Raw genomic sequence first — 26,478 nt, forward strand, 5'->3', positions numbered from 1 at the left:
TTATTTTCAACACGTATTTTATTTCAAAATCTCTTGTTAAGTTAACTCATCTCATGCACTCTAGATAATTTGACCTGTTCTTAGTTTATTTCTTATATTCAGTGAGTGATAAACTCGTACCTGAAGACTCTGCAGGCTCGGCTCTCTCTGCAGAATCTCCTTCTTAAACTCGGAGTGTGAGATGTCCAGACTGTGCTTGCGGCTCCCTACAGCCGCTCCCACCGCCATCTTCTTCTCCCCTGCTGCTGCCACCCCGGAGGGAGACGAGGGGGGATTTGAGAGGGAGGAGGCCAGTTTCTCAGCCGACTGCACCCTCTTGAGGAGCGGAGACCGCGGAGGCTCTGCGCTCTTGGGCCTGGATATCTGCCTCACCAGGGGAGGGGACGAGTGGAGCTTCACAGGGAACGACTGACCCACTGCAGACTGTCCCAGAGCGTGGCTGGGCAGCGGGGAGGGCGAGCGCTGCGGCGAGCTGCTCTGAGGGGTGGGCGAGGGTGTGCGGGCCAGGGGGGAGAGGGGGATGTTCCCGGCAGACTTGCGCCGGGGTGAGCGGTACTGGCGCTGGAGCTTCGGGGCGAGGCCGTGCAGCGAGCTGGGCCGGATGTGGCCCGAGCTCGCCGGGGAGTTCGGGACGCTGGAGCTGGGAGAGCTGCTCTGAGACGAGTTCCCACCGACTGACGGGCAGAGAGGAAGTACATTAATTATATATTCAGGTAATATGTTTACATGTATGAAGCTTGTGAATGTGAAAAACAACAACAACAACAACAACAACAACAACAACAACAACAGATGAACATCGACCACAGCCATTGTTGAATGTCACTGGTCCACTGGATACATGTTGATACTTGATGATTACAGTCCAGTTGAGCGTGTCTCTCACCTGAGTGGGCGGAGTCTGGCGTGGACCTGTAGCCCTGCGTCGGGCTCCGTGGTGACAGGTTGTGCGTGGGCGAGCCGGGGCCGCTCTCCCCCGAGGAGAGAGAGCGGTTCAGAGAGGACAGACTGCGGCTGGTGTGGAGGAGAGACGCCTGCTTGGTGATCTTCCTGAACAGAGACGTCCTCTTCTTAGTGCTGGAGAGACAACACAGGACAACACACTCCATGAGTCCACACACTGAATACACACACAGAGAGTGTTTGATGTAACACAGGAGCGTCTGTCCTACCTGTCCTGTCCCTCCTTGGTCTTGGTCTTCTTGTTGCGTCTCGCCATCTTGGATTTGTGGCCCGTCTTCCGGGCTGGGCCGACCTTGATGGACGTGTTTTCAAACGGGGTGGCGGAGATGGAGACTTTGGCTCCGCTCTGAGGGACGACAGACAAAAATGTGATGTGTTTGATTCAATTTCGTATTTCAGTTTCAGCTCACTGGGATATTTTACAGGTTTTTATGTGAATCTTCTCTGCTGTACACTGCGTCTGTTCATCAGTGAGTTTTACAAACCTTCAGTATGAGCTCCACCACCTCTGTGTGGACCAGACCGTGGACCGGCTCTCCGTTGACTTGGGTGATCAGGTCTCCCTCCCTCAGCCCGGCGTCGTGAGCCGGACCTCCCTCCTCTACGTGCTGAGGGAGAGCAGAGAGAGACGGTGAGAGGAAAGACAGAAGACAAAGAAGATGTAGGTCGATGTATTTAACACACGAGGGCTGAGCTTGTTCTGCTGTTGTTTACTGCCATCTTCTGTCAACAACAAGGATCCCGGTGAACTGTAACTACAGAGGCACGACTGACCAGCAGTGACGCTGAACTACGTGTGTTACAATAAAGACAAAAAATGTTCTTAAATTAATGCTTGTGAGCCTGAAACCTCAAACTTTTCAAGCAGTCGCAGTAAACACACATCTGTCATCATCAGTGTGTCGGTGGGACTCACCCAGACCATGTGGTGGACAGTGTAGATGTCGGAGTCTCCCATGTAAACTCTGATGGCTCTCAGGGTGAAGCCGTACTTCTTGCCCGCTCGGTGGATCACGATGGCGGGTTTGACGCTGCTCACGGCCGGAGAGAGGTCTCTGCTCGGGGACGAGTCTCTTGAGGACGGGTTGGACGACAGTGAGTGGGGCGACATTGGGCTGGCCAATGGAGAGGCTCCGTGGTGGTCTAGGAACAGACAGATGACAGATATTTGTGAGTGGAGTATTTTACATACAATCGGATCTTTGTTCTTGTCGGGCCAGGATCACATTTAATGCCTGTTTGTGGTCTGTTTTATTTGTCATTGATACTTTTCTACTGTCTCTAATGTCTTAAATGACAGAACACAGAACCCAGTATCCAACACACTGACCTGCAGGGATCATCAGCGACAGCGTGGTGGCCGAGGCGGACTTGATGACCTTGTTGAGCGGTCTGGAGCTCGGTGTAGTTGTGTGTTTGTCGTCTCCGGACAGCAGCCGATGGCGAGCCCTGCGAGCCGCCAGGTCGCTGATGGCTCTCGGAGTAGACGGAGAGTCGCTGTCGGCCACGCCTTTAGCAGCTCCGCCGTTACTGCCGTTACCTCTGGTGCCACGGTCACACACGTCACCTGAGCTGCCCGCTGCAGGAAGAGGAGAGAGAAGAGGCTCAGATGTAGGGTTTTTAACATTTGTAGCTTCGTCTCGTGTTGGTCTATGATCCCTGTGACTCTGCGCTGTTTGTTACTGACGTGTGAGCGTAGCCTTGCTCAGCTGACTGGAGGTGGAGCTCGGTGTGGTGGGAGACTCATCCAGCTTCAGCTCTCTCTCCACTGGGAGCTCTGGGATGGCGAGGGGCAGCTCCTCACTCCGCGGGCCCCTCACGGCACTCGGACCCAACAGGCTGGGGCTCTTACGACTTCCAGCTGCACCGGGGAGACCAACAACAACAAAAAACGTTTTTTTATTTCTGGGCCGACACGAAGGTCGGTTTCCTCCGCACAGCGAGTGACTGCAGGCCATCAGAATATCCTTCCTGCGTTTTTACCTTGACCTCCCTCTTCCTCTGAGGAGATGGCGAAGCGTGGCATCTCAATGATGGCTGAACAGCAGCGTCTCCGGACCGTCAGCGGTGGGCTGGAGTCGCTCTCTGTGTGGGACGACTCCGAGACAGACAGACGCTTCCGCAGGCTGCGGAGGAAAAACACAGTAAACCAACAAATGAAACCAAAAGACAAGATCACGTGTAGAAAAACTGAAAAATACTCAATTCTGATTATTCTGACAAACAGGAGGATTTACACACAGCGTCCTTTGTTTGTTTACCAAGTGTCCATGTTATAAAAGCCAATATGGACGTTAAATATGAGAGAAACTAGAGATACAGGCTGTGTGGTTGTATGGAGGTGAAGAACTCACATCTCTGGAGATCCCACCAGCCACGATCGATCTCTGGACTTGAGTCCGCTCAGGCTGTCGAGTCGATCTCCTCCCTCCTCACTGAGGCTGCGTTTGGTGGGTGGAGGAGTCCTCTTCTCCTCGTGCAGAGACAGACGCTCCATACTGCTGTACACCTGCACAACAACAAATCCCAGGTGATGCAACATTTGAGGCAACATTACAGCAAAGCCTGAGTTGGACTTGTCTCTCCAAAGATCTGAATTTTTGTATTCTGGTTGGTGTGTACCTTGCTGAATCGAGGCGAGCAGGAGGAGAACTGTCGAATCTCCACGTGTTCATCGTCGTTGGTGTCGTCCTCTTCTTCTGAGTCCACGTGGTGGTACCGATCAGAACGAGCTGAGACGAGATGAGAGAGACACACAGTGAATAGGTTGTAGCACTTTCAGAGCGGTGGAGATGTTTGGATGAAGCGGTCAGAGGACGTACTGTCAAAGTAGCTGGTGTCGTCCTCAGACTCCAGCTGGGGAATGAACTCGGCTTTCTGCCTCAGCAGGCTGTTCCAGTCCAGCTCTGTGAAGAACTGGTGCTGCTTCACCTCAAAGGCACTTCCTGTGGAGATGAAGGAGCGAGGGAGGAGACGGAGAGCGGTGGAGAACAGCGGGGACGAAAGTGAAGGAACAGAGAGGAAAAGGTATCAGCAACTACAGGATCAGATCTGAGCAGCTTCGGGCAAAAACACCTCGAAATTCAGAGTGTAAAGAAAACGTCAAATGCAAAGAGCGGTCCACAAAACATCAGAACACATCCTGTGTGTGTGTGTGTGTGCGTGTGTGCGTTACCTGTGCCCAGTCTCTCCAGAGGGTTTTGTCTCAGCAGTTTGGTGATGAGGTCCTGAGCCTCCTGAGGCAGAGCTTCATCCTCCTCCGGCCAGATGATCTCATCTAACACAGAGTAAAACACACAGGTCTTTACTGTCACACCACACACTGTAGTCGTCTTTATCCGTTTGTCTGGAACCAGACGGCCACGTCAAAGCGGGTCGCCATGTCGTCAGAACAAAGTGCCTTTCAGTGCTAAAAAATTCAACAATATTCTCCTTATAGGTCAACAAAGGGCTCTAACATCGTTTAATCTTCTTTACTGTCGGTGAAAATGCTGCTAACATGGAAATGACTGACGTCAAATCTGAGGAAACATCTTCAGGTAGATTCAGTCACATCTGCTGCCACACGATGTTATTTATGTGCGTTCAAGATGAAGTCTGAATCTGCATTTTGCTTCCTGCCGGTCCAGCAGGCTACAGATTAATGTTTAATCTCCATTTATGCCAAATTATTGCAAGTGAACTGACGCCTTTTAAGAGTTTAACAGTAATTCATGTTGAGTGCTGTGAGGTTTACAGTGTCTGGTTTCAATCGATGTTTGTAGCAATCTTTTAGCTCTACTGTCCAGTTTAACATTTTTCAGACAGGAAAAGTTATCAAAAGTAATAAGTTACATTACTTTGATGAGGTTCATTTCAAAAGTAACCATCCCAACACTGAACACTGATTCATTTAAGCACATCTCTTGAGATATTTCCTCCAGTGTGAGGAAGGTATCACAGTTACACACTGTCAGAGCACACGTAAACAACTTAACAATCACATGTGACACAACTAAACAGTGTCATGTGAGAAAAAACTGGACTATTTAAACATTTAAATTCCTCATGAAACACGTTTTGAATGTGACTGAAGGCCGTTGTGTGTCTTTGCGCCACCAGAGTTTTGCTGCTCACCACGACACGACGTCATCGCTCTGACAGAGCCGGAGGGTTGTTTACACATTGTCCACATTTCTGCAAATCAATCGTGTCATAACTTTAAAAATAAGAGCCAAGTTGTACTAAATCAGAATCATCCTTTAGGTTTGTTTTCAATCGCTGGCTTCAAGAAATCGATATGTTTGTTTGCTCCCTCTCACTGATGTGTTGTGTCTCTGTGTAAATTAATCTCACTGCAGGTGGTTTTTACTCGTTTCTGTTTATATTTCTTGCACGACAACCTGCTGCTCCACAAACATCCTGCAGACATAAAAACACACAGTCGAGGCTCGCAGCTCTTTATAAGCACAGTGCATCAATATGGAGAGACGGTCATAAAAGAGACATGCAGGGGATCAATACAGGTTTATGATCATTGACTCGCCCTTTCATCAAAGAGAATTCAGAGGAGCGGAGATCGCAGGAGAGAAATCATAATTGATTTTATTCCTTTAGAGTAACGTCTCTGTCCGTCTGATGATTTCATCTCTGTCTTGCTGAAGGCCAACATTAAACATCCTCAATGAAATACAGACAAACTGGAACAACGCAGGAACGAGACGACTTCCACGTTTAAGCGTTTGATCAACATTAGAAGAAAACATTAACATTTTGCTCTCGACTCTTTTTTCTGCACAACAATGTGTTTGTACTCTGCACACGGTGACGTCGGACTCCGATGATTCGTTCTGGGTCTTGTTTTAATTTGTCTACCACGTCTGTCTGGAGAATTTATTATCGGCGTAAAAATCCATGCACCAACGCACTTTTAAAGAGAGGAGCAGTGATTGAACAGTTTAGGTGCATTCAGCTTTATTTAATCAGAAGTTTTACACCAACAGGTTCGACTTGTGACCCCTTCAATCGATGTCTCTCAGCTTTTACTTTTTATGGCTATTTGATGAGAATAATATTCAGATGCTCGACTGCGCTTTAAAAAAACAAAGATTAAAGGAAAGTCGTTCAATCAGGAATGTGTTTTCTGTCGTCTTACTCTTGATTGGCAGCTCATCAAATGCTGGATTGGATTATCAGGTTTAAACTGGACTTTTTTGCCCAAGAAAGTGGTGAAGCAAGAGCAGAGCTGTTGTTAGGCTGCAGTTTCAGCAGTGCTACTCACCACTGATGACCTGACCAAACAGCTCCTCTGGTGTGTCTCCAAAGAAAGGAGCACAGCCCACCAGGAACTCGTACAGGATGACTCCCATCGCCCACCAGTCCACCGGCTTCCCGTAGCCCTGACGCAGGATCACCTCTGGGGCGATGTACTCTGGAGTGCCGCACACCTGAGGAGGCAGCAACAAACAGGAAATTAGCTTTTTACTGCATAATAAGTGAAAAAAAGAACAATACTTCATCATTTAGGGCCACAACAAAACGTGGTGAGGGTAGAGACGTGAGCTGGCACCTGTTTGTCGAGGAACTCTCTGGTGTCTTTCTCGATGTGTCCTTCATACAAGTTTGTGGTCAAACTCATCAAACCGATCTTTGACAGACCGAAGTCTGTCAGCTTGATGTGTCCCATGGAGGTGATGAGAAGACTGCAGCAGAGAATATCAAAGGGTTGAGCTCAAATACTGTTAAATCATTCAGCTTTATTTTCTAACTAAAGACAACTACGGCAGATATTCAGTAACTGTACGCAGTGAACGTGGATTTAACCTGGAGTGTGTGTGTGTTTCTTACTTGTCAGGTTTGAGGTCTCTGTGTACGATGCCGTAGTTGTGAAGATACTCTAATGCGAGGACGGTCTCTGCAAAGTACATACGAGCCATGTCGACCGGCAAAGCTCCGATATTCTTCAGCAGCGTGGCGCAGTCTCCGCCTGCAGAGGAGAGCAGCGATATTAAACACAACACAAAGACTAATACTGATAATAAACTTTATGATAACGTAATGATGACGATCTTACCCTCCACGTACTCCATCACCATGCAGAGGTGTCTCCTGGTCTCAAAGGAGCAGAACATGGAGACGACAAACGGGTTCTCGGCGAACGTGAGGATGTCTCGCTCCACGAAGGCCTGTTGGATCTGGTTCCTCAGGATCAGGTTCTGCTTGTTGATCTTCTTCATGGCGAAACGCTGCCGGGTCTCCTTGTGACGCACCAGAAACACGGCGCTACACAGGAAGACAGATTTCAGTCAGAACATGTACAGATCAGAAACTTTAATTCAACTCATTGACCTCAGCTGTTGCGTTATCGTTTCATGCAGCAGTTATGCGTTTTTATCAGAATATCAAAGACGTAAATCTGAATCTCTTTTACCCGTAGGCTCCGTTACTGATGAGCTTGATGTTTTCAAAGTCTTCCTCTCGAGGTGTTTTGGTTTTAGACTGCGGTGGAGCTGCTGGGACGGTCGTTACTTGACTCTGAAACACACAGAGAGCAGGTTTATGATCAATACAGAGATGGAAAAAAATATTTCTGCGTGCACTAAGTGACGTTTCATTTTTTGCAGATGGACAGTTCTGATTGATGACTGTTGCGTACTCACGTCCACCGAGTCGTCCGTCTCTGGTGTTTCTGGGTTCCCGCTGTCATAGCTGCTCAGCTGGGCCATTTCTACAGAGACACCAGTGTCAGTTAGAACAGGACATGTATATATAAAAAGCAATGACAATTAAAATAAATGTTGAGTCTGAGCTGGTGTTACCCTCCAGGGGGTCCCTGGTGAGGCCCAGCTGGCTGATGATGTATCGGGGGATGTCGGACTTGATGCCCTGACCCTCCTTGGCATGGCCCTCTGCTGCTTCCAACAAATGGTAAAACTCCTCAGGATCAAACTCCTGCAGGGCGAGAGACAGAGGAGAGGAAGGAGGCACAGATTTAAGATGTTAAAAATGGCCGCTAACAATGATGAACGTTTACAAAAACTGTATTAATGTCCTGAATGTCAGATTTTAATCAGTCGTTGCTGTTTGAACTCCAGTTTGACTCGAGGCTGTTTGTGTCCATCTGAAAATAAAATCACTCTTTTCTTGTTCTAACACTTGAATGTTTTATTGAGTATCAAGTATTTATTTCTGATAGATTATTAGAGTAACATGGATATCTTAAACATTCAACCGTTCAAGCTCCGAGCTGTGAACGACTGCACAACAGCTTCTGATTGGACAATAAACTCTGAGTGAAGGGAGACGACTGGATGGACGACGAGCTGAGAGCAGGGAGGAGGTTTTTTGGTCTTGCACTCCTGATTTAACTTCAGTGTCCTCTGACAATGACACCCTACTTCTTCAACACACACACACACACACACACACACACACACACACACACACACACACACACACACACACACACACACACACACACACACACACACACACACACACACACACACACACACACACACACACACACACACACACACACACTGCCCCCTCTTCTATCTGTGTGCTCCCATTTATAAAAACCCATCCTGTACGGTGCCACAGCTTCAGCTGCATGTGATTAGTCAAAACTACTGTGGTGAGCCCTCCTCCTCCTCCTCCTCCTCCTCCCTCCTCCTCCTCCTCCTGCTCCTCCTCCTCCTCCTCCTCCCTCCTCCTCCTCCCTCCTCCTCCTCCTCCTCCCTCCTCCTCCTCCTCCTCCTCCCTCCTCCTCCTCCCTCCTCCTCCTCCTCCTCCCTCCTCCTCCTCCTCCTCCTCCTCCTCCCTCCTCCTCCTCCTCCTGCTCCTCCTCCTCCTCCTCCTCCCTCCTCCTCCTCCCTCCTCCTCCTCCTCCTCCCTCCTCCTCCTCCTCCTCCTCACCCTCCTCCTCCTCACCCTCCGCTGCCCCTCCGATTACCCCTCTGTCTCCTACACTTGTTTTTTCCACTCTGTCCTTATCTTTTCTCGCCTCTTCTCTGTCTCGCTCCTTGTCTCATTTCTTGGCTACACCAGGTTGGATTCACCCGTTTGAGCCCAGATCTGCTCCAAATGGCGCCCAAACTGCAATTCATGTGTAAACCCTGCCCTACAGGCTGAGAGGAGTTAATGTGTGTGTGTGTGTGTGTGTGTGTGTACATTAGGCTGATTTAAAATCCTCAGAGGAAGTCTGTAAATGAATTGCTGCCGTTGAATCATCTCACACCGGGGAGCAGGAAGCTCTAAATTGTTTATTAACCACGCATGGAGTGGAGCGGTACAATATGAAAAAGCTATTCCAGTTAATACTGCTCATATTTTTCACAGCGATCTTTCAAACGGACTCTAATTTACGGCACGGTGCAGCGTGTGATTAAAATGCAAAGACTTCGCTGTGTAACCAACCAGGACGAGGCTGATTACAACATTTCAGAAACACGACGATTTTCTTTAATGAATCAATACGACACATGACGAAAACACACCAACACATCTGACGACTGAGCTGCATGTTATTTTGTGTGTTATGAACTTCTTGTATTTGCTTTTAATCCATGTCCGCACAGTTTGCTGTTTTTTTTATAGTTTGTACTTTCTTATTGTCTTCATTGTATTTTAATGTTCAGGACCTCAGGAAGACCAGAGGCACATCCATATGTTTCTAATGGGGATCTTTAAATATAAACACAGACGTATAAGTCGTCACTCCTACAACATCGATGGACAGTTTAAAAAAGTACTGAAATCGATGAAGCAGAACCAGAATTATTATCTTTTTTACAACACACGTTCTTCATCCTCGTCAAAATCAGGCACCTGTCCTGCAGCAGAGACGAGGAGCAGCGACAGACTTCTCACTTCTATCTCATTTTTCAGACTTGGAGTCTGAACTGACGCTGACTCGAGGGACACTATTGAGGACATTTATCAGACTTCACACAGCTCCTTCTGGAGACACTGAGGACTTTATATAAAAATCACTCTTTAAGTGCAGTACTTGAGTAAATGTGCTTTGTCTCTGATTATTAAAACTAAAGTAAAAATGTGAAACACTAGTATCACATCACACGAGTATCGAAGTGGAACTGGACCTGCGGTGGATTCTTGAAGATGTTTCGACTCTCGTCCAAAAGGCTTATTCTCTTCTAACGACCCCCATGAGAACTTAATGACTCTGCAGGTGCTAACGACCCCACAGAGGTTACGTTTCCAGGGACTCCCCACCAGTCAACCTTTCAGATAAGAGGTGAAACGTCTTCAAGAAACTCAAGCTCAACCTCCGTGTCACACTTAGATGATGACCTGCATGACAGAACTTTCACACTTAATGTCACATGAGTCTGCTGCTGGTCCAACAACATGACAGTGGTCAGTGAGTCAGTCGGTCGGTGATTGTGAGACAACAATCGTCTTTCTGTCCGTGTTTCTCTCACCAGACACTCCAGCAGACGCGCTGGCCGGGCGATGATGATCATCAGCTTCCTGACGAGTTGCGTGACGAAGGTAACCTCCACACTCTCCGAGCGCTCGTGAGCCTGGACACACAGAGAAAAAAGGTTAGCATAGCATGAGAGAAAACATTTTATCTTCATATTCAATAATTATTTTTAAATGTTCTTTGGAGAGAGAAGATTTTCACTTGACATGAAAATCATAAATGAGGTTTTAATGAACTGCTTCTTTGTGTGAGACGACTGATCCCTCATAATAACATCTCTTCATTATTTCTGATTATATTTTCAATCATTTGTCGTTGTGAAGTCTTTGACCTTGAGTGTGTGCAGAGGATGTGTCTGCTTGTGTTTGTCCTTCACAAACAAAGCAGAACGGGCAGTTTGAGGACAAACGGACGGTGAAGTCCTTCCTGCAGTGACACCTGAGAGATAATCTAAATCAGAACGACCTCCGCCTCGCTCCCTCATATCCACCGTGAAATGTCTGTCAGTGTGGAGACAGAGCAATTTACCCAGCAATCCACTGTAACTGACTGCACACGCATCTGGAGCAAACACTGATCCCCGGAAAGAAATGGGCTGGAAGGGAAGTGTGTGTGTGTGTGTGTGTGTGTGTGTGTGGGCGCAAAACGGAGGCTGTAACAATTACAAACCACCCACAGTAAAACATGTCTCATTGTCAGGGGGGTAATGTGTGTGTGTCTGTATGGTCTCGTGTGTGTGTATTTATGGATGCAGGCTGTATGTATGTACGTGTGTATTAATAATGTATGTACTGTATGTATGTGTCAGACGGGCTAACAGAGAGGAGGAGGCGCTGCTTCATAAACAAAGCCCGGACAGCTCTGTTAGTCTAACAGGGCCGTGCTGACAGAAGCATGAGGCCCGGGGGCCCTGACCCCCCTCCTGAATTATTTATAACTGTAATGAAGCCATGGTGTGTGTGTGTGTGTGTGTGTGTGTGTGTGTCTGTGTACTGTATGTGCACGCTAAATATGTATTAGAGTGTGTATATGTAAGTGTGAAGGAGACTGAATGTGTGTGAGGTGACTACAGGCCAGTGAACGGTGAGTAATGGACAGCAGAGGGACGGACTCCCACTGTGCAGCGGCTAATTAACCAGTCAGAGTGTGTGAGTGTGTGTGTGTGTGTGTGTGTGTGTGTGTGTGTGTGTGTGTGTGTGTGTGTGTGTGTGAGACAGACTGTATGTACACTCTGCATGTCTAATGTGAAAGTGATTCCCTGGTGGGTCACAGTGAAGAAAATGTGCTTCAACTGCCTGTATAATGTGCAATCACCTTTTATTAACCTCTCAATAACATCGTACACGACATTTTCTATCCTAGTTTTATTGTTGTTCACTTATTTTCCTAAATGTATTTTTTTTTAAATGTTATTGTATTTGGCAGTGGTGTCAACATTTACTCATTTCACAGCTTTTATTAATACTGTACTGTATTTTTGTTTGTTTATTTTTATGTTGCAATCGCTGTTTCAATTTCCTTCGAGATTAATTAAGTTATTTCTTTTCTCATCTTGTATTTATGTTTGTGCTGTTTGATATAATGTGTACATTTTATTTCATCACGAGTGGATGTATATCGTAGTTACATTTTTTTATTAGAAAAAGCTTTACTTGTGTTGTCTAGACGAGGAAATCTGTAAATGAAGGATAAACTTTTATATAACAATGAATCTGTGTAAACATAAAAAAACAATTGTTCATAATAATGTCTGACTTAAAATACAAATGACTATTTAATATTCATTATGTCTCACTTTAATGTATTATTGCTTCTGAGTTTGTAAATGTTGTACTGGCTGTATTTTTCTACATCTGTGTCAGGGTGTCGCATTATAGCAAAACTGAAAATCGCTGTGATATTTAAAAATGAAATATTGATATTGTGTTAATAATGTGCATATGATTATATTGTAATATTTGTAGTATATTGTAAATAATCCTACATCTTAACTGTGGTTTCTACCTGTGATATGGAAGAAGAAGGAGAAGAAGAAGAAAGAGTAGTAGGCAATAATTCAGATTTTTATTTTTAAACTGCGGTGATCACAGGTCGTATCACACCCAGTGTTTTGTGATAGCTCCATTTAGAAATATATTCTTAGAATAAACGGGTTAAGGTTTAACCACAGAGGTTAGAAACGATCTTTTATTAACAAGCATGGTTACATCACGTACAGACGGGTGTCAAATTAATGATCAAATGGTTAAACATGACTTTCACACAGGACACGAGGTCATTAAAGGGTCTGATGATGGGACAATGTGGAGAGTTTCAGAAAGAAGGAGGCTGATGTTTGTTTTCTTTGTCTGTATCTGTATTTTATGCTGAAAAACTCAACAGGAAGCAGTTATCTCGTTGGCTGGTCAGTACTGAATGTTAAGGTGAAAATATTTGTACTCATTATTTTAACGCCGCCATGTGAACACGCACAACACACGAGATTCAGCCACACGTGTTCGTTTGCAGGCTTACACATGATTGAGACGGAGGTGACGTCACCTGTTGTATCGCACTCATCACTCTCAGAGCAGGTGAGGTGTTCACCTGAGTCGAGCTGAGAGCCAATTAAAACCAGTTGTATGTGGCTGTTTGTGAGTCTGATAAACAAGCTGAAGGCTCAGAGCGAACGATGGATCACCAGAGCTGAGTTAGCACTCCGCCCTCCTCTCTGCCCTCAGGTGACCTACAGGGGTCTAACAGGGTCTCCCAGGGGTTTCCAGCAGAAGATGGTCTAGATGCAGGTTGCCATGGCGACCGCCAGGGAGGTCACTAAGGCCCCCTGACATGGATGGATGAGGGAGCGGAAGAGAGGACGAGCAGTGGAGAAACACAGAGGGACGGAGGAGACGGGGGTAAAGGTGGAGGAGAGATAAAAGGCGAGAGCAGGAGTCGAGGAGGACAGAAGGAGGAGAGGTGAGTCGGCCTCCTGCGAGCTCTGTAATGGGGTCGTGACACGAGGAGAGGAAGAACGGATGGATGAATAAAGGAATGGAAAAGCAAGGAGGACAAAGAAGGCATGTCAAGACAGGAAGAAAGTGGACGGATGGAAACTAAAATATAACAGGACGAACGGTTTTATACACAAAAACACAGCTGATGTTATAACACGCGAACAGATGGAGGGAAACCTGTTTCATTAATATTTCACAACAGAGAAACTTGGAAGGCTCAACAAAACCAAAGAAAAACACACCTTCATGCTTTTCTTTGTAGATTCACAGTTAAAGGGTCAGTTCACCTAATATCAAGGACATTGTTCCTGGAAAGACGAGCTACTGTTGTCAGTTTCAAATGCTGTAAACACCCCAGAAGAGATCTCACTCACTTCCACTGAATTGGGGAGACAGACTGATATTTCAAAACTTGGGAATGAAACTTCGATTGGTGAACATGAAAGATTTATTGTCAGATTATTTACATTTTTAAAGAGACTTTCCTACATTGTTTAAGCCGGAGGTACAGAGAGCTTTCAAGTCTCTGGTTGTTCCTCCTGAAATAGCTGCATTTGTTAAGTATGTTATGAACCGAAATAGCCCAAAAATAGAATAGAATAGAAAGATTTGGTTACTCTTTCTAGAAATCATGTAAAATTATATCATGGTACAGTCTTTAGATGCGCTGTAATACATTCTGATATATTACCAAACTGACCGTGTCTTCATGGTTAGGTACCACAAGTGGAAAGTGAGCAAATAATTGTTTTTCTTTTTATGTTTTGGGTGAACTGACCCTTTAAACTGCACAACCCCAGTATATAACAGCAATTATAGATCACTGTCTCGATACTGAAGGCGTTTCCTGCCACTCCGGGCAAAGTGAAGCTGACGACTAAAACATCTGGACATCTGATGGTCCTCAAAGTTAAATGTTGAACTCAACGAATACAACAAAGCAGTGAAGACAACATTCATCAGCCCTTATGTCGTTTTGGATACCAGACAAAGTCTAGTACACGTTAAGTCTGTTCTAAGAAGCAGATTGTCCCTTTTCTACTTAATTAACTGATCCAAAGGAAGTCTATTAAAATACAGTAAATCACAGCAGTAGAAAATGACCTGATGACTCATTAAAACGTCTGAATTATTAACAACCTACAGAAAAACACCCACAGCAGTCGACTGATTACAACAAGATTTAATAATTAATGAATCTGTCAACGATCTCAGCAACGTGTCCAATTATGTTCTTTGAATATTTACAGAAGTGGTGACACATCTTACAAGACAGGCGACAACCAGCACTGATGGTTTAGTTTCAAGTAAATCATAATGAAGAGAAAGAATTGAGAGTTAAAGACTTTCTGTGCTCTGAGTGTGACAGGAAGTTACAACCCCATAAAAGCAGTGAACAAGCAGCTCCTGACGGGCCACAGAGAACCACCTGAAGCAGAACCGGACCTGAGCTGAAAGTCATCTCAAAGTTACACTGAGTTCAACTATTTCTTCAACAGCATCAGAAGCTACGAGGCTCATCGTCTCCGTCATCATCAGCGTGCCAATACAGCTTTACTGAATCAAACTGAAATCGACTCAACTGTAAACTCTGCGTCCTCCTCCTCCTCCTCCTCCTCCCATCTGTGAGTGAACACCTTCCACTCGCTCCTCCTCAGCACCTCCTCCAGCACCTCCTCCTCCTCCAGCCTCCTCTGCCACGATACACGAGACATGTTTCCGCCAAAAAACCCCACAAAAACGAGGAATGTCCATAAAGGCTGTTCTGACGCCTCCGTCCACCTGCTCACGGCCTCATCCTCTGCTCTCCTCTGTGGCTCTGCTCCACCTGCTGCCGCGCTTGGCCGCTCGCCAAAAAACAACAGACTAACGGCGCCTAATTGGTGATGTCATCACTGAGCCCGCATTGCAGCTTCGGCATCTAAAGCGTCTCCAGATGTGCTCAGGTCCAGTTCCTCACACCCTCCAAAAGCATTCGAACGGGCTTCGTGCATCCACCTCCCCTCTGCGAGCCCGCCGGCCAATCAGAAACTGAGGAATCCCCTCGAATCCCCGCCCATCCCAAAAGCCTCCGACTGCACCTCCTTCACCCCTCCTGCTCGTCTGGGAGAGTCATCTGTCAGCCCCCGGTGACTGCTGGAGTGTGAAATTAAAATCGGGGAGGACGTGTGTGTGTGTGTGTGTGTGTGCATGCTCGCCTGCATATATGTGTGTGTGTCTATGATTGAGAGATAGTTTGTGTGTGTGTGTGTGTGTGTGTGTGTCCCAGTAGAACAGAAGGTCAATAAGAGGCCGGTGGGAGCCATAATGTCGCCCCCCAGGCACTGCAAAACTGAGCTAATAGAGATGTCACCACTGCCACACACATGTAAATATAATTCAATGTTCACATGTGCAGAAATACACAGAAACCGTCCGACACGGTCCCACGCTGTGGTCAGCAAAACCACAGTTGTTTGCTGGTAATAAACACAAAGTGTGTGTGTGTGTGTGTGTGAAGGAATGTGTTGAAGCTGTGGGAGCTTTATGTGTTTGCAACCGGACCACCGTCTTTGTGCCGTTGTATGACATCACGCGGCGCTGACGGTTGTGACCATGATGAGTGAGCGAAGGGGCGCGTCACGCCGTGAGTTGTTCCACGGTTAACTGAGCGTGACCGGGAAGGTGCCACAGTCATGATGTCTTCATCGGAGCCCAGAGTGGACTCTCACCAAGGCAGACATTATGACTTGTCATTAGAGGAAATCGCTGTAAAAACATACACATTTTCTGTGGAGTCTGGTGCGTACGAAGGTGTGAGGCAGTTATGGTTGTCAGTTAGTTGAAAATAATTAATTTGAAGTTTAACAATTGACTCAATTTTTCCCATAATTACTAATTTGCATAATCCTTCCAGGAACCTGCTGATGAATTCCCAGTTACACATTTAATGTTTTAGGAAATAATTAGGAAATTCTGGTGAAATAAAGTCTGGACTGTCGACATGGGGCTCTTCTTTATCTGCTCCTTTTACAAGCCCCATAATGCACTGCTACGACTATGACAGATGTGGAAATTAGTCATGCGACTCGACAGCGATGACGCAAAATGGTGCTGATTCATTCGAGTCTGACGTCTTAATTTACTGCTCGATAAAGAGTAAAGTGTCGGGTGTTGTTGTGTGCTGATAAATGATTTTGACAACAATAACTGTGGAGCTATTTGGCTTCGATCTAGTCAAAGTCAAAATTGTCTGATTCTTGAATGGGAATATTTCCTCTTTTTATTCTTCCTTAATCGAGAAAAATATTGATTTATTAATCTGTAATGAAACAGTCTCAAGTTGCAGCCCTGTTCATAAGAGCTGCTGAAGGTTTTCAAACCAATCTAATCTAATCTAATTTTCTTTTAAATGTTGTTTTTACACATTTAATGCCACATGTGAAGCGCTCGTAAAGGTGCTGTATGATGCCATGCAGCTGCTGAATACTTTAAACATGTAAATTAAATCTACGTATTACTGAGGCCTTTCTTCAAACATTGCATCTTAAGGGGCTACACTTTTGTAGGAGACATACACTGAGGAGAACAATCAAGTTGCAAGTGAATTTACCTCCTACAGAGAGGAAAGTGCCTGAGAATCTTATACATCTACTCATGAGAGGTGTTTTCCTTTCTTAAAGTTGCTTGTTGCAGGACAGTGAATAATCTGTGGGTCCACTTACATCTTGCAGCAGCTTCTCCAGGTTCTCCTGGAGCTCGTAGAAGTAGCGGGAGGTGATGAGGCCCTCTCTGCTTTTCTCCAGGCAGTCTCTGGACAGCTCTATCAACTGATGGTGGATGAAGCTCAGGACCCCGTCGGCCAGCGGGCAAACCTTCTCCGGGGCCGAGGAGCAGAGCAGCTCAGCCAGGCGCTCCTCCATTTGAGCCGTCGCCTGAGGGGGAGGGGAGGGGAGAGGAGGGGAGGAGGGGGGAGACAAGGATGAGTCATACAAGAGGTGAGAGACTCATGGAGAGACGCAAAACTGCAGGTGCACCGATCGAATCATATATCAGGGTAAATGACTTCACACTGAATGATTAAATATTAAAACCGGACACAGAAGTCTTCAGCTGTCACCATATCCCGTCAAATAATAACAAACTATTATAATAATAACTGGACAGAAATCTTAAAGTCTGAGACGTTGAGAACATTTTTATAAGAAAATGATTTTCTACATTAACATCTGTTCAATCAACATTTCTTTCAAGTAAAAACCCTCCAACAACAAACACAGCTGGGAACTGCCTTTTTGTAGGAAGCTGCAGAAATGTGTTAAAGGAACAGTTCACCCAAAAATGAAAGGAAAGTTAAGTGAAGTACCTGGGAACTTGTTTTAAATACAGCTCGTTGAGCTTAATCCAAGTCTCTGAAAGCCTGAGATCCCAAATTGATTTGGAAAAACCTTATTTACACCCTTTGACTCGCAGTCGAGCTCAGTTTGTGATCTCTGGGCTTCTGGAAACTTGGATTAAAGCAAATCTGTTTTGCTGTGAAGCTCCAGAAATGTTTTGTGGACTACGAGACTTCACCTGACTTTCATCAACATGGAGGGAGGAGATGATGACTTTTACTTTTAGGTGAACTGTTCCTTTAAGACACCAGAGTGACTAAACTGCAGCTAGTTAGATTTGAGCTGGAGTTGGAAATGTGTCTGAATCTTTCTTGTGGTTGGATGTAAACACCTGAAATACTTATTAAAATGATTTCAGCCTAAAATGTTCAAAACACATAATTGTTAGGGTTTGTGTTGGTTTTCCTTTAAGCTGTCACCCACCTGTACACTCACAGTGAATACACTCTGTACAGGAAGTGTGTGTGTGCAGTACAAACCTTGGGGAACCTCTCCTTGTACACATGGTTCATCATCACGATCTCATGGTCGAAGGAGATAGGCGAGCGCCCGGGACTGAAACCAAACAGACACACAAACACAGATGAGTGGAATCACTGAACGCTTAATGATGCAAATGTGTCAGTTTGGCCAAAACTGGACCATTTGTTGCACAGAGATAAAGAGTCTTATGTTATTTAATCCACCAGTGGAAACAGACGCATCAACCTCCACGTTGCCTTTATCATTAAAACTTAGAAGAACAATTATTGACACTATTTAAACTTCAGATTCAATAAAAGATATAAAAAACACAAACAGCTGTATCAGAAGAGGCAGCTGGAGGTTAGCTTAGCTGCTATAGCATCAGTTATTATTGTATATCCAGCATTATTGCTGTAGAAATCAAAATTTGAAAAATTATATATTGTACCTGATGTCTAATGTGTCCTACAACACTCCAACATGTGGCAGCTGAGTGTTGGACCTTCCTCAGCTGTACATGGGGCTCATGTTTTTACATCCAGATGTTTTAAACATGTGTAGGAGACTTAATGATGAAGTAACGGTTACTTTGAGAAGGTACCGATATATAAAACTGTTTTGAAACATGAACTGAGCTTCTTTCTGAAAGATAAATCCCAGACAGTCTTTCAAAAACTCCATGTTCTTCCAACCATCTGGATAAAGTAACATTTTTAATTTGTTACCCAGGATCGGGACTGTATATCCTGATCCAAACTAAGACAGAAGCCAGAACTTGCTCGGCACATGATATTAAATGCCATTTTCAGTTTTTCAAGGATTTTATTTTTCAAATATCAGAGATTTATCTTTCAGAAAAACAGATTACTAGCTCTGTGACTCGATAAAAACTTCACAAGAGCAGCACAACAGGAGCCAAGCGTAGAAAACTGACCACACACTGAGCTTAAGAAAAGCTCTGAGATCTGAAATGTAGGACTGATCTGGACTTGGATGGGGGGTGCTGCCTGTTTCTGAGCTGCAGAGACACAAGTGAGCAGACTGGATGTGACAGACAGGACTGGTCAGGTCACCGGAGCACAGAGGGAATAAAAGCAGGACGGTGGTCATGCACACTAACGGGACCTCGGGGTCTTCATCATATGTGTGTCCTCAGCAGTGTAAACCGAGGACCATGACAACCTCTGGACTCACATGGCTGCACACAGAGAGCGGCACAAAGGTAACGCCTCTGGAGACCAGCGGACCACCTGACTGTGTGTGTGTGGTGTATGTGTGTTTGTGTGTCAGTAATAAAGCGAGGCTGCCTCACTGCTCCGAGTGTCCGTCAGCTCTCGGGGGGTTTTCACGGGCTGACAGCCTGACAGTGACGTCTCCTTCAGTCCACACGGCTCCAACAGAATATCAATCCGTCTGTCGTTCGCTCAGTGGACTCCATTTTCTCTCTATTTCCCTCCTCCTGGGACTCATCTCTTTTTTATTCTATCACACACCACCCCCCACCTCCAACCTCGCTCCACAATAAGACACAATAGCGACAGCAGCAATATCCTTGACCTTTCTATGTCTCACTTTCAGGAGAATGAGGGGAAGACGACAGGTGACAGGCTGCGTGTGTGTGTGTGTGTGTGTGTGTGTGTGTGTGTGGTTGTGTGCACGTCATGGGAAGAAATATCATTCAAAGCAATTTTAGGCTTTGTTAGCCTGCTGTATTATTCATTCAATCCATTTGTGACAGTAAACATCCTCTTCTAAATATTGCAGAAGTGTTTGGTACAGATAATCTCCATGTTAATAAATAATCCTGTCCCAATATTTTCATTTTAACTTCCACTTATCTTCTGATGTCGGCTTGTTATCAGCACTTTTAGGAATCAAAACTTGTTTTCTTGATATTAATTCCGTCTTGATTTTTAGCTGATTATTGTTACATGAACACAATAGAGATTTCTGAACAAGTAGAGCAGTCTGGTAAGTTCAGAAATGTGATAATTTTACTGTAATGCAGCCTCTAAAACCAGGAGAAGACAACACATATGACATATTATGATATAATGATATCCACAATTCAAGACCATATATCGTCTCATATATTGATAACATTATAATATCGATATACGCTCAGCCCAATCAAATATAATGTGAAATTGTGTATTTTTTTTAAAATACATGCAGCTTCTTCCACAAACAGACTGAAAACACTGTGTACAGTTTAAATAATGAACCTAAAATCACATGAATACGACCGAGAGACAATAAAAAATATAATTTAAATATAAAATAATTCAACAAATACTATAATAAAATAAAACTAAATATAACATATCACAAAATATTTTTAAAAATTCCTAAAGAGACTGAGGGGACAGAAGGTGAGGTGAAAATATGAATTTGGGGCTCCAGATGTCTGTATGAGTCATCGGTACACGCTAACGCACACACGCCAACACACACACACTCACACACACGCCAACACACACACACGCCAACACACACACACACACACACACGTGACCGGTGCGATGAGGTAATGTTTTTTAAGTCATCCATCGGCAGCTCAAAGTCCAATTACCAGCCTAATAGGAATGAGAACAGCCTGAACGTGACATATGAGCTCAACGTCATGGAGGCTGTTTATCATCAGGCCACACACACGGTGACAGGTAACACACACACACACACACACACACACACACACACACACACACACACACACACACACACACACACACACACACACACACACACACACACACACACACACACGAAATACAGTGCTGCGCTTCCACTTTTCTTTTGTTTTAAGCCTCTTTGTTGTGATATTATCTGCATCTCTGATATGCTTTTAATGTGGAAGAAATGCAGGAAGTGTTGAGTTTTCACTTACGGTCTCTGACTCAACACTGATCTACAGAACAGCAGCAGAAGCACCAAGAAAATGTGTGAATAATAAAAAAATAGCTTTAATAGAGAAAGTCAGAGCCAGGATTTAGAGTAAAGAAAGTTATTTGTAAATTGGGTGAACTGACCCTTTAAACAAAAACAAGCCTCAGCTGTGCACCCACCCACACACACACACACACACACACACACACACACACACACACACACACACACACACACACACTGAAGCGTGACTGATGTGCGTCAGTCACTCAGCTCCACCACCTTCAACTCTAAAACTCTCCTTTCATGTTCGTGTTTCTTGAAAAAGAAAAATCAATCAGAACCCGGTCGGCTCTGCCAGCAGGCTCAGTAATTAAAGGTTAGCCTTGACAGAGACGGATTCAGTGCCGGAGGCGGTTATGTACATTCTTTAATTTTCACAGAATATCTTCTTCTTCTCCTCTCTGTGTTATTCCTCCTGTGTGCTCGTGGCTCTGAGCAGCCTTTATTAAAATAAAGCTTTCCTTCAGAGCGAGCTGCGGTGGAGGTCGAACTGAAATCCCCGGGATGAATAACACAGGAACGCCAGACAAAGGCTAATTACAACATGGCTATATTTCTACTGTAATGGGAAATAAAAACTGCCTCGCAGCAATCCCTGCAAAAAACGCCTTTGTCATTATTTTGAGAAACGACCTTGGAGACGAGGCTTCGGAGGAAGTTGCGGGAGACTTCTTTTATTTTAATGCGAGGCTGAAAGTTCAAAAGTTACAACTGCGAGAAAGAGAGAAAACATTTATGAAATATAAGACAAAATGTGTAATGTTCAGCCCGAGGGTGTGGGATAATTAAAACATTAGAGCGTGTTCTTCTTCTCCGGCTAAGTGGTGATGTCACACATGACAAAAGGCACTCAAAATGCAAAAGAGCGTATTGGTAGAGAGGGTAATTGAAGTAAATCAGACGAGACAGCGAATCGGATGGTGGCGGTGAGGCGGGTGGGAGACGGAGGTGAGGAGGGGGGAGAGTCGGTGAGTGTGAGGGAGAAAAAAAATAACATTGATGCTTCACAACTGAGGCGGGCGACTCGGGGAAATGAGAGGCCTAATTGAGCGTGACAGAGAGCCGGGCAGGACGGGGATGGGATGAGGTGTGTGTGTGTGTGTGTTGTGATTGGATGTGTGCACCACACAAAGCTCAACATCCTGTGATGAGATTCATGATTCGACTGAAAACATTTTAGTGAAAATCACCCAAAAAACCACAGTGTTGGTGCAGGAGGAAGAAATACCAGACCTCCATGTGAAAACAGCTGATTTAAGGGACAAACCTATATTCCTCTTATATGTAATGTGAACTCACTACTCCCTCCACGTCTACCTGTTACAGTACCTCTCTGCTCTTTTGTGTTTTTCATATTGACAGAAATGTATTTTTTCGTGTTAAGCTGCAGTCAATGAAACTCAACGTCACATTAAAAGCCTGGACAGGACATGGGAAGATTATTCCCTTTGACACAATGGAACGCTTTTATTGTGAAATATCATTACAGGAAGTGTCGAGGTTCACTGACAGCAGCTTAATGAGTAGAAACCACTAATTTAAGTCCTAAACAGTTTTAAATTAAGTGATACAAATCTTTCTGTTACATGACATCATCAGCGCTATAATTGTAAATTGTAAAGTTGAAATATGGTCCAAAATTGTAATAATTCATTTTTAAATTTGTTTTTTATTGACAGATTAAAACTAGTTCTGTATGTAACTTTTTATCCACTTATTCAGGGGCCATTGTGTAGTTTATTTTAATGATGTGACTTTCTTACTTTTATGATTTATGGCATTATAACTGTGATAGACTGCACAAAAGAAGTTAAAGTTTCCTTAGAGGCGAAGGATTTATATAGATCAGTGAAGAACGAGCCTACAGTGAGTCAAAAAGAGTGACTGGAGAAAGAAAAAAAAAAAACACGTCCTGAATTTTCTTGGGGTTCACGCAGTAAACGATGATATGACACCTGAGATAATGTCAGGATACAGACTCTGTGATATTCTGGGGTTAAAAAATGAAAGTATGAGCAGAGTATGTTTGAATTAGAGTGGCCATGATATCAGAAGTGTCTTTCTGTTGTCCATCGTCTGATAGTGACAGTCACAGCTACACACTTGTAGCTAGTGAGCTATTTAATATCGTCTTCTTCTTTTTTTATTTTTCATTTTTATGCCGGCGGCGACCAGCGTTAGACTGCATTACCACCAACTACTACGAAAAAAAATCGAGAATGGAGAGAAACTGAAATGATTAAGGAGGCGCTGGATAATTACACATTATTATTTCCTGTGTATAATTACCACTTTATGAATATTTAATTTGTGAATATTAACAATTATTATCAATATGGGGTATGTCGGGACACATCTAGTTTGAAAACACTACATGTAGAAACAGTTTTGTATATATGACCTGATTACTGATATGTATTAATACAACATGCAGCAACTGAAGCCTGTAACAGGTGTGATGGAGGAGTGGACAGACAGACAGACAGGCAGACAGACAGACAGACAGACAGACAACAGACAGACAGACAGACAGACAGACAGACAGACAGGCAGGCAGACAGGCAGACAGGCAGACAGGCAGACAGACAGACAGACAGGCAGGCAGACAGGCAGACAGGCAGACAGGCAGACAGACAGACGAGCAGTGACAGATACACTGAAGAAACTAGAAAAATGTGACAGAAGAAGGGCTGAGAAAAATAAAGATGGGAGACGAACAGAGAGGCTGTTAAATGATAAAAAGGCTGCCCGTCATCACTCACAGCGGAGTCATAAAATTAGCATATAATTATACTCTGCGCCTCATTTTCATTTGCTCGCTCTCTCTCAAACACAGACGACTCCTCCTGGGTCCTATCATCATCATCATCTCTCCTCTGCTCCACACTGTCTGTCTCACTCACCACATCTTCACATCGCACTACATTTTCCTCACATTAGGGAACTTCTTCAGGGTCTTTTATCAAACTTGGAAGTGGATCCCACACTGAACCGGAACCCTGATCCTCCGTCTGCCTCTCAGCTCTCCGCTGGTTATTTATCTGGACTCGCAGACAGTCTGCAGACTGCTCACTAAGAGCTTTTTAATGACACTCGCTGCTGGTGGACTAATATGATGTCGGGCCTTCCACTGGGGCTCATCACACCCTGCACGAGAGGGGGGCGACTGGTGGCTACAGCCCAAACACTTTTCAAAGTCACCTCCGTCTACCTCGCTCACAGTCCGCGTCATCTCCATAATCACAGCACTTTGGTTCTGTGTGCTCTCCGGATGTTTCCGATAAAAGCAGGAACAATTTATAACGTGTCATTCTTCATGTTTTTTACTCTCTGTACGAAAATTCATCTTTTACATTGTCATGATTTCCATTTCTGCTTTCCCGAAAGGAAGAGGTTATAAAAAGACACAGGGCAGTGGTGGATTACCACACACACACACACAGACACACACACACACAGACACACAGACACACAGACACACACACACACACACACACACACACACACACACACACACACACACACACACAGAGCGAGAGCTTGACATCAATCAACAAACACAGTGGGACTCTAATCAGATCCACACCATGCAAGTCTGTGTCGCCTTCTTTCATCTCAGAGGATGAAAGAATTCAATATCTGTGTGTAACCAAACAGAGATGAAGATGAGGAGGACGCTGCTGAGACGAGAGATGGAGGCGAGATAACAAGTGTGGGAGAGAAAAAAGATTCAGACAAAGTACATTTTAGGGAGGGACGACATGGAATAGAAACAGAGATGGAGGATCACGAAAAGAAGTTTGAGATGAAGATGGACGACACAGACGGACAATCAGGTCGACAGCTGGGTTTCTACTCGCTCCCACCTGCCGTAGACGTGTCAGAGGGACGAGTTCGACCTTTCTGAAGACCAGAGCATCGAGATATGTTCATGTCTCAATGTCTTATCATCATCTTTTCTATCATTATGATAAGTGGTACGTCTAGTAATAACACAAGGTAAAGGATGGACAGAAATCAGATGAGGAGAAGGAGAAGGAAAAGGAGAAGAAGAAAAAGAAGGAGCAGAAGAAGAATTAAGAGAAGCAGAAGCAGGAGAAGAAGCTGCCTGTGAGGTAGGATTAGAGGATTTCTGATATTTAAGAGCTGTTCCACGATCAGTGACAGCAAAGGTGTGATTGCACTCTTGCCTCGACTGAGGAGCAGCCGGCATGTCAGACAACCTCAGAGACCTGCGGGGGATTTAAAAGGTCTGACTTCAGCATTGAGCCAACCTATTGACTGCCTCCAGAACAAACAATACATTTTAAAATCAATTGTGTAATGAAGTGGAAGCTTCTGAAGAGAAGTCAGCAACAGGAGCGAAGTGGAAGGTGTTAGTGCCAGTGAACAGTCAGGCAGCTGCATGGACGAAGGAAACTGACTGACACTGACGTACAGAGGAAGAAGAGTCTAAGTAACGAGAAATAACAGCGTTGCTAACTGCTGAGGGAATCAAGAGTCGAGTGAAGTCCTGACAATCAGACCAGAGGAGACCTGCATCTGCAAGTGTGCTTCAAGGTCACTCTGGAGTCACTTCATGTTTTCATGTTGTTCTGGCAGCAGCACTGAGCTGTGGTGCTTCCTGCTTGCTGCAGACACACAGGCGGAGGTTTGTGGTGTTTGTCTGTGTTTGTCTGTGTGGGTGTTTGTGAAGTGTAACCTCCGACAGAGCTCCTACCTGAGGCTGCGGGAGCGCGGTCTCATGGCGGGGGAGCGGCGTCCCTCCTCGTCCGTGATGCTCTCGGAGCTGAAGTGTTTGGTGAGGAAGTGCAGCTCGTCCGGCGTGGGCTGGAAGGGCAGCTGGTGCAGCTTCTCCTGAGATGAACAGGAGGACTGTGAGAGGAGGAGCACAGAGGGAGCACAGATTACAACCAGCACTGGAGCTACTGCGGGGTGAGGCTGGAGCGGAGCTGAGACCGGGGCCGGTCCGGGCCAGTCCGGGCCGGGTGAGGCCAGGTGAGGTAGTTACAGGAGAGGGTAGGTGACATTTAGAACTGGAGCGACTGGGTCAGGCTGGATTTAGGAGAGTCTTAAGTGTTTTTTCAGAATTTCGAGGCCAACCGGTCACTTATGACTTATTCTTGTCACACACATACGAGGGGCGATTGATAACTTCATGGCCTGAGGTCAAAGGAGATGAGTTTACACAGCTCTTGATCCACTTCAACCCTTTGATCGAACATGTTTGAAGTGAACGCCAAGTCAGCACCGACTGAGAAAACGAGCAAGCCCACGAGTCCACAGAGGTGATGGCTGCCAT

At 45.0% G+C, this 26,478-nt stretch overlaps 1 protein-coding gene across 10 annotated transcripts in view; it reads right to left on the reverse strand.

Moving 5' to 3' along the window:
* The window catches only part of mast2 (microtubule associated serine/threonine kinase 2), a 165,279-nt gene that overhangs the window by 6,698 nt on the left and 132,103 nt on the right, over positions 1–26,478 (reverse strand). For 8 of the 10 annotated variants that reach the window (XM_084356119.1, XM_084356121.1, XM_084356117.1 and 5 more), the window contains 23 exons: positions 25,897–26,051; positions 18,242–18,317; positions 17,091–17,300; positions 10,389–10,490; positions 7,761–7,893; positions 7,602–7,669; positions 7,373–7,476; positions 7,016–7,224; positions 6,790–6,928; positions 6,512–6,644; positions 6,224–6,389; positions 4,139–4,240; positions 3,786–3,908; positions 3,586–3,695; positions 3,318–3,472; positions 2,947–3,089; positions 2,651–2,824; positions 2,294–2,542; positions 1,880–2,106; positions 1,449–1,571; positions 1,173–1,309; positions 887–1,077; positions 121–674 (listed from right to left, as the gene is read on the reverse strand). In XM_084356119.1, coding sequence (XP_084212245.1) covers positions 121–674; positions 887–1,077; positions 1,173–1,309; positions 1,449–1,571; positions 1,880–2,106; positions 2,294–2,542; positions 2,651–2,824; positions 2,947–3,089; positions 3,318–3,472; positions 3,586–3,695; positions 3,786–3,908; positions 4,139–4,240; positions 6,224–6,389; positions 6,512–6,644; positions 6,790–6,928; positions 7,016–7,224; positions 7,373–7,476; positions 7,602–7,669; positions 7,761–7,893; positions 10,389–10,490; positions 17,091–17,300; positions 18,242–18,317; positions 25,897–26,051 — 3,783 coding nt within the window. The remainder of the gene's footprint in view (positions 1–120; positions 675–886; positions 1,078–1,172; positions 1,310–1,448; positions 1,572–1,879; positions 2,107–2,293; positions 2,543–2,650; positions 2,825–2,946; positions 3,090–3,317; positions 3,473–3,585; positions 3,696–3,785; positions 3,909–4,138; positions 4,241–6,223; positions 6,390–6,511; positions 6,645–6,789; positions 6,929–7,015; positions 7,225–7,372; positions 7,477–7,601; positions 7,670–7,760; positions 7,894–10,388; positions 10,491–17,090; positions 17,301–18,241; positions 18,318–25,896; positions 26,052–26,478) is intronic. The other 2 variants (XM_084356122.1, XM_084356120.1) reach the window with 1 other exon arrangement.

Source organism: Pagrus pagrus (assembly GCF_965226575.1).
Source record: "Pagrus pagrus genome assembly, chromosome: 6".
Lineage (NCBI taxonomy): Eukaryota > Metazoa > Chordata > Actinopteri > Spariformes > Sparidae > Pagrus > Pagrus pagrus.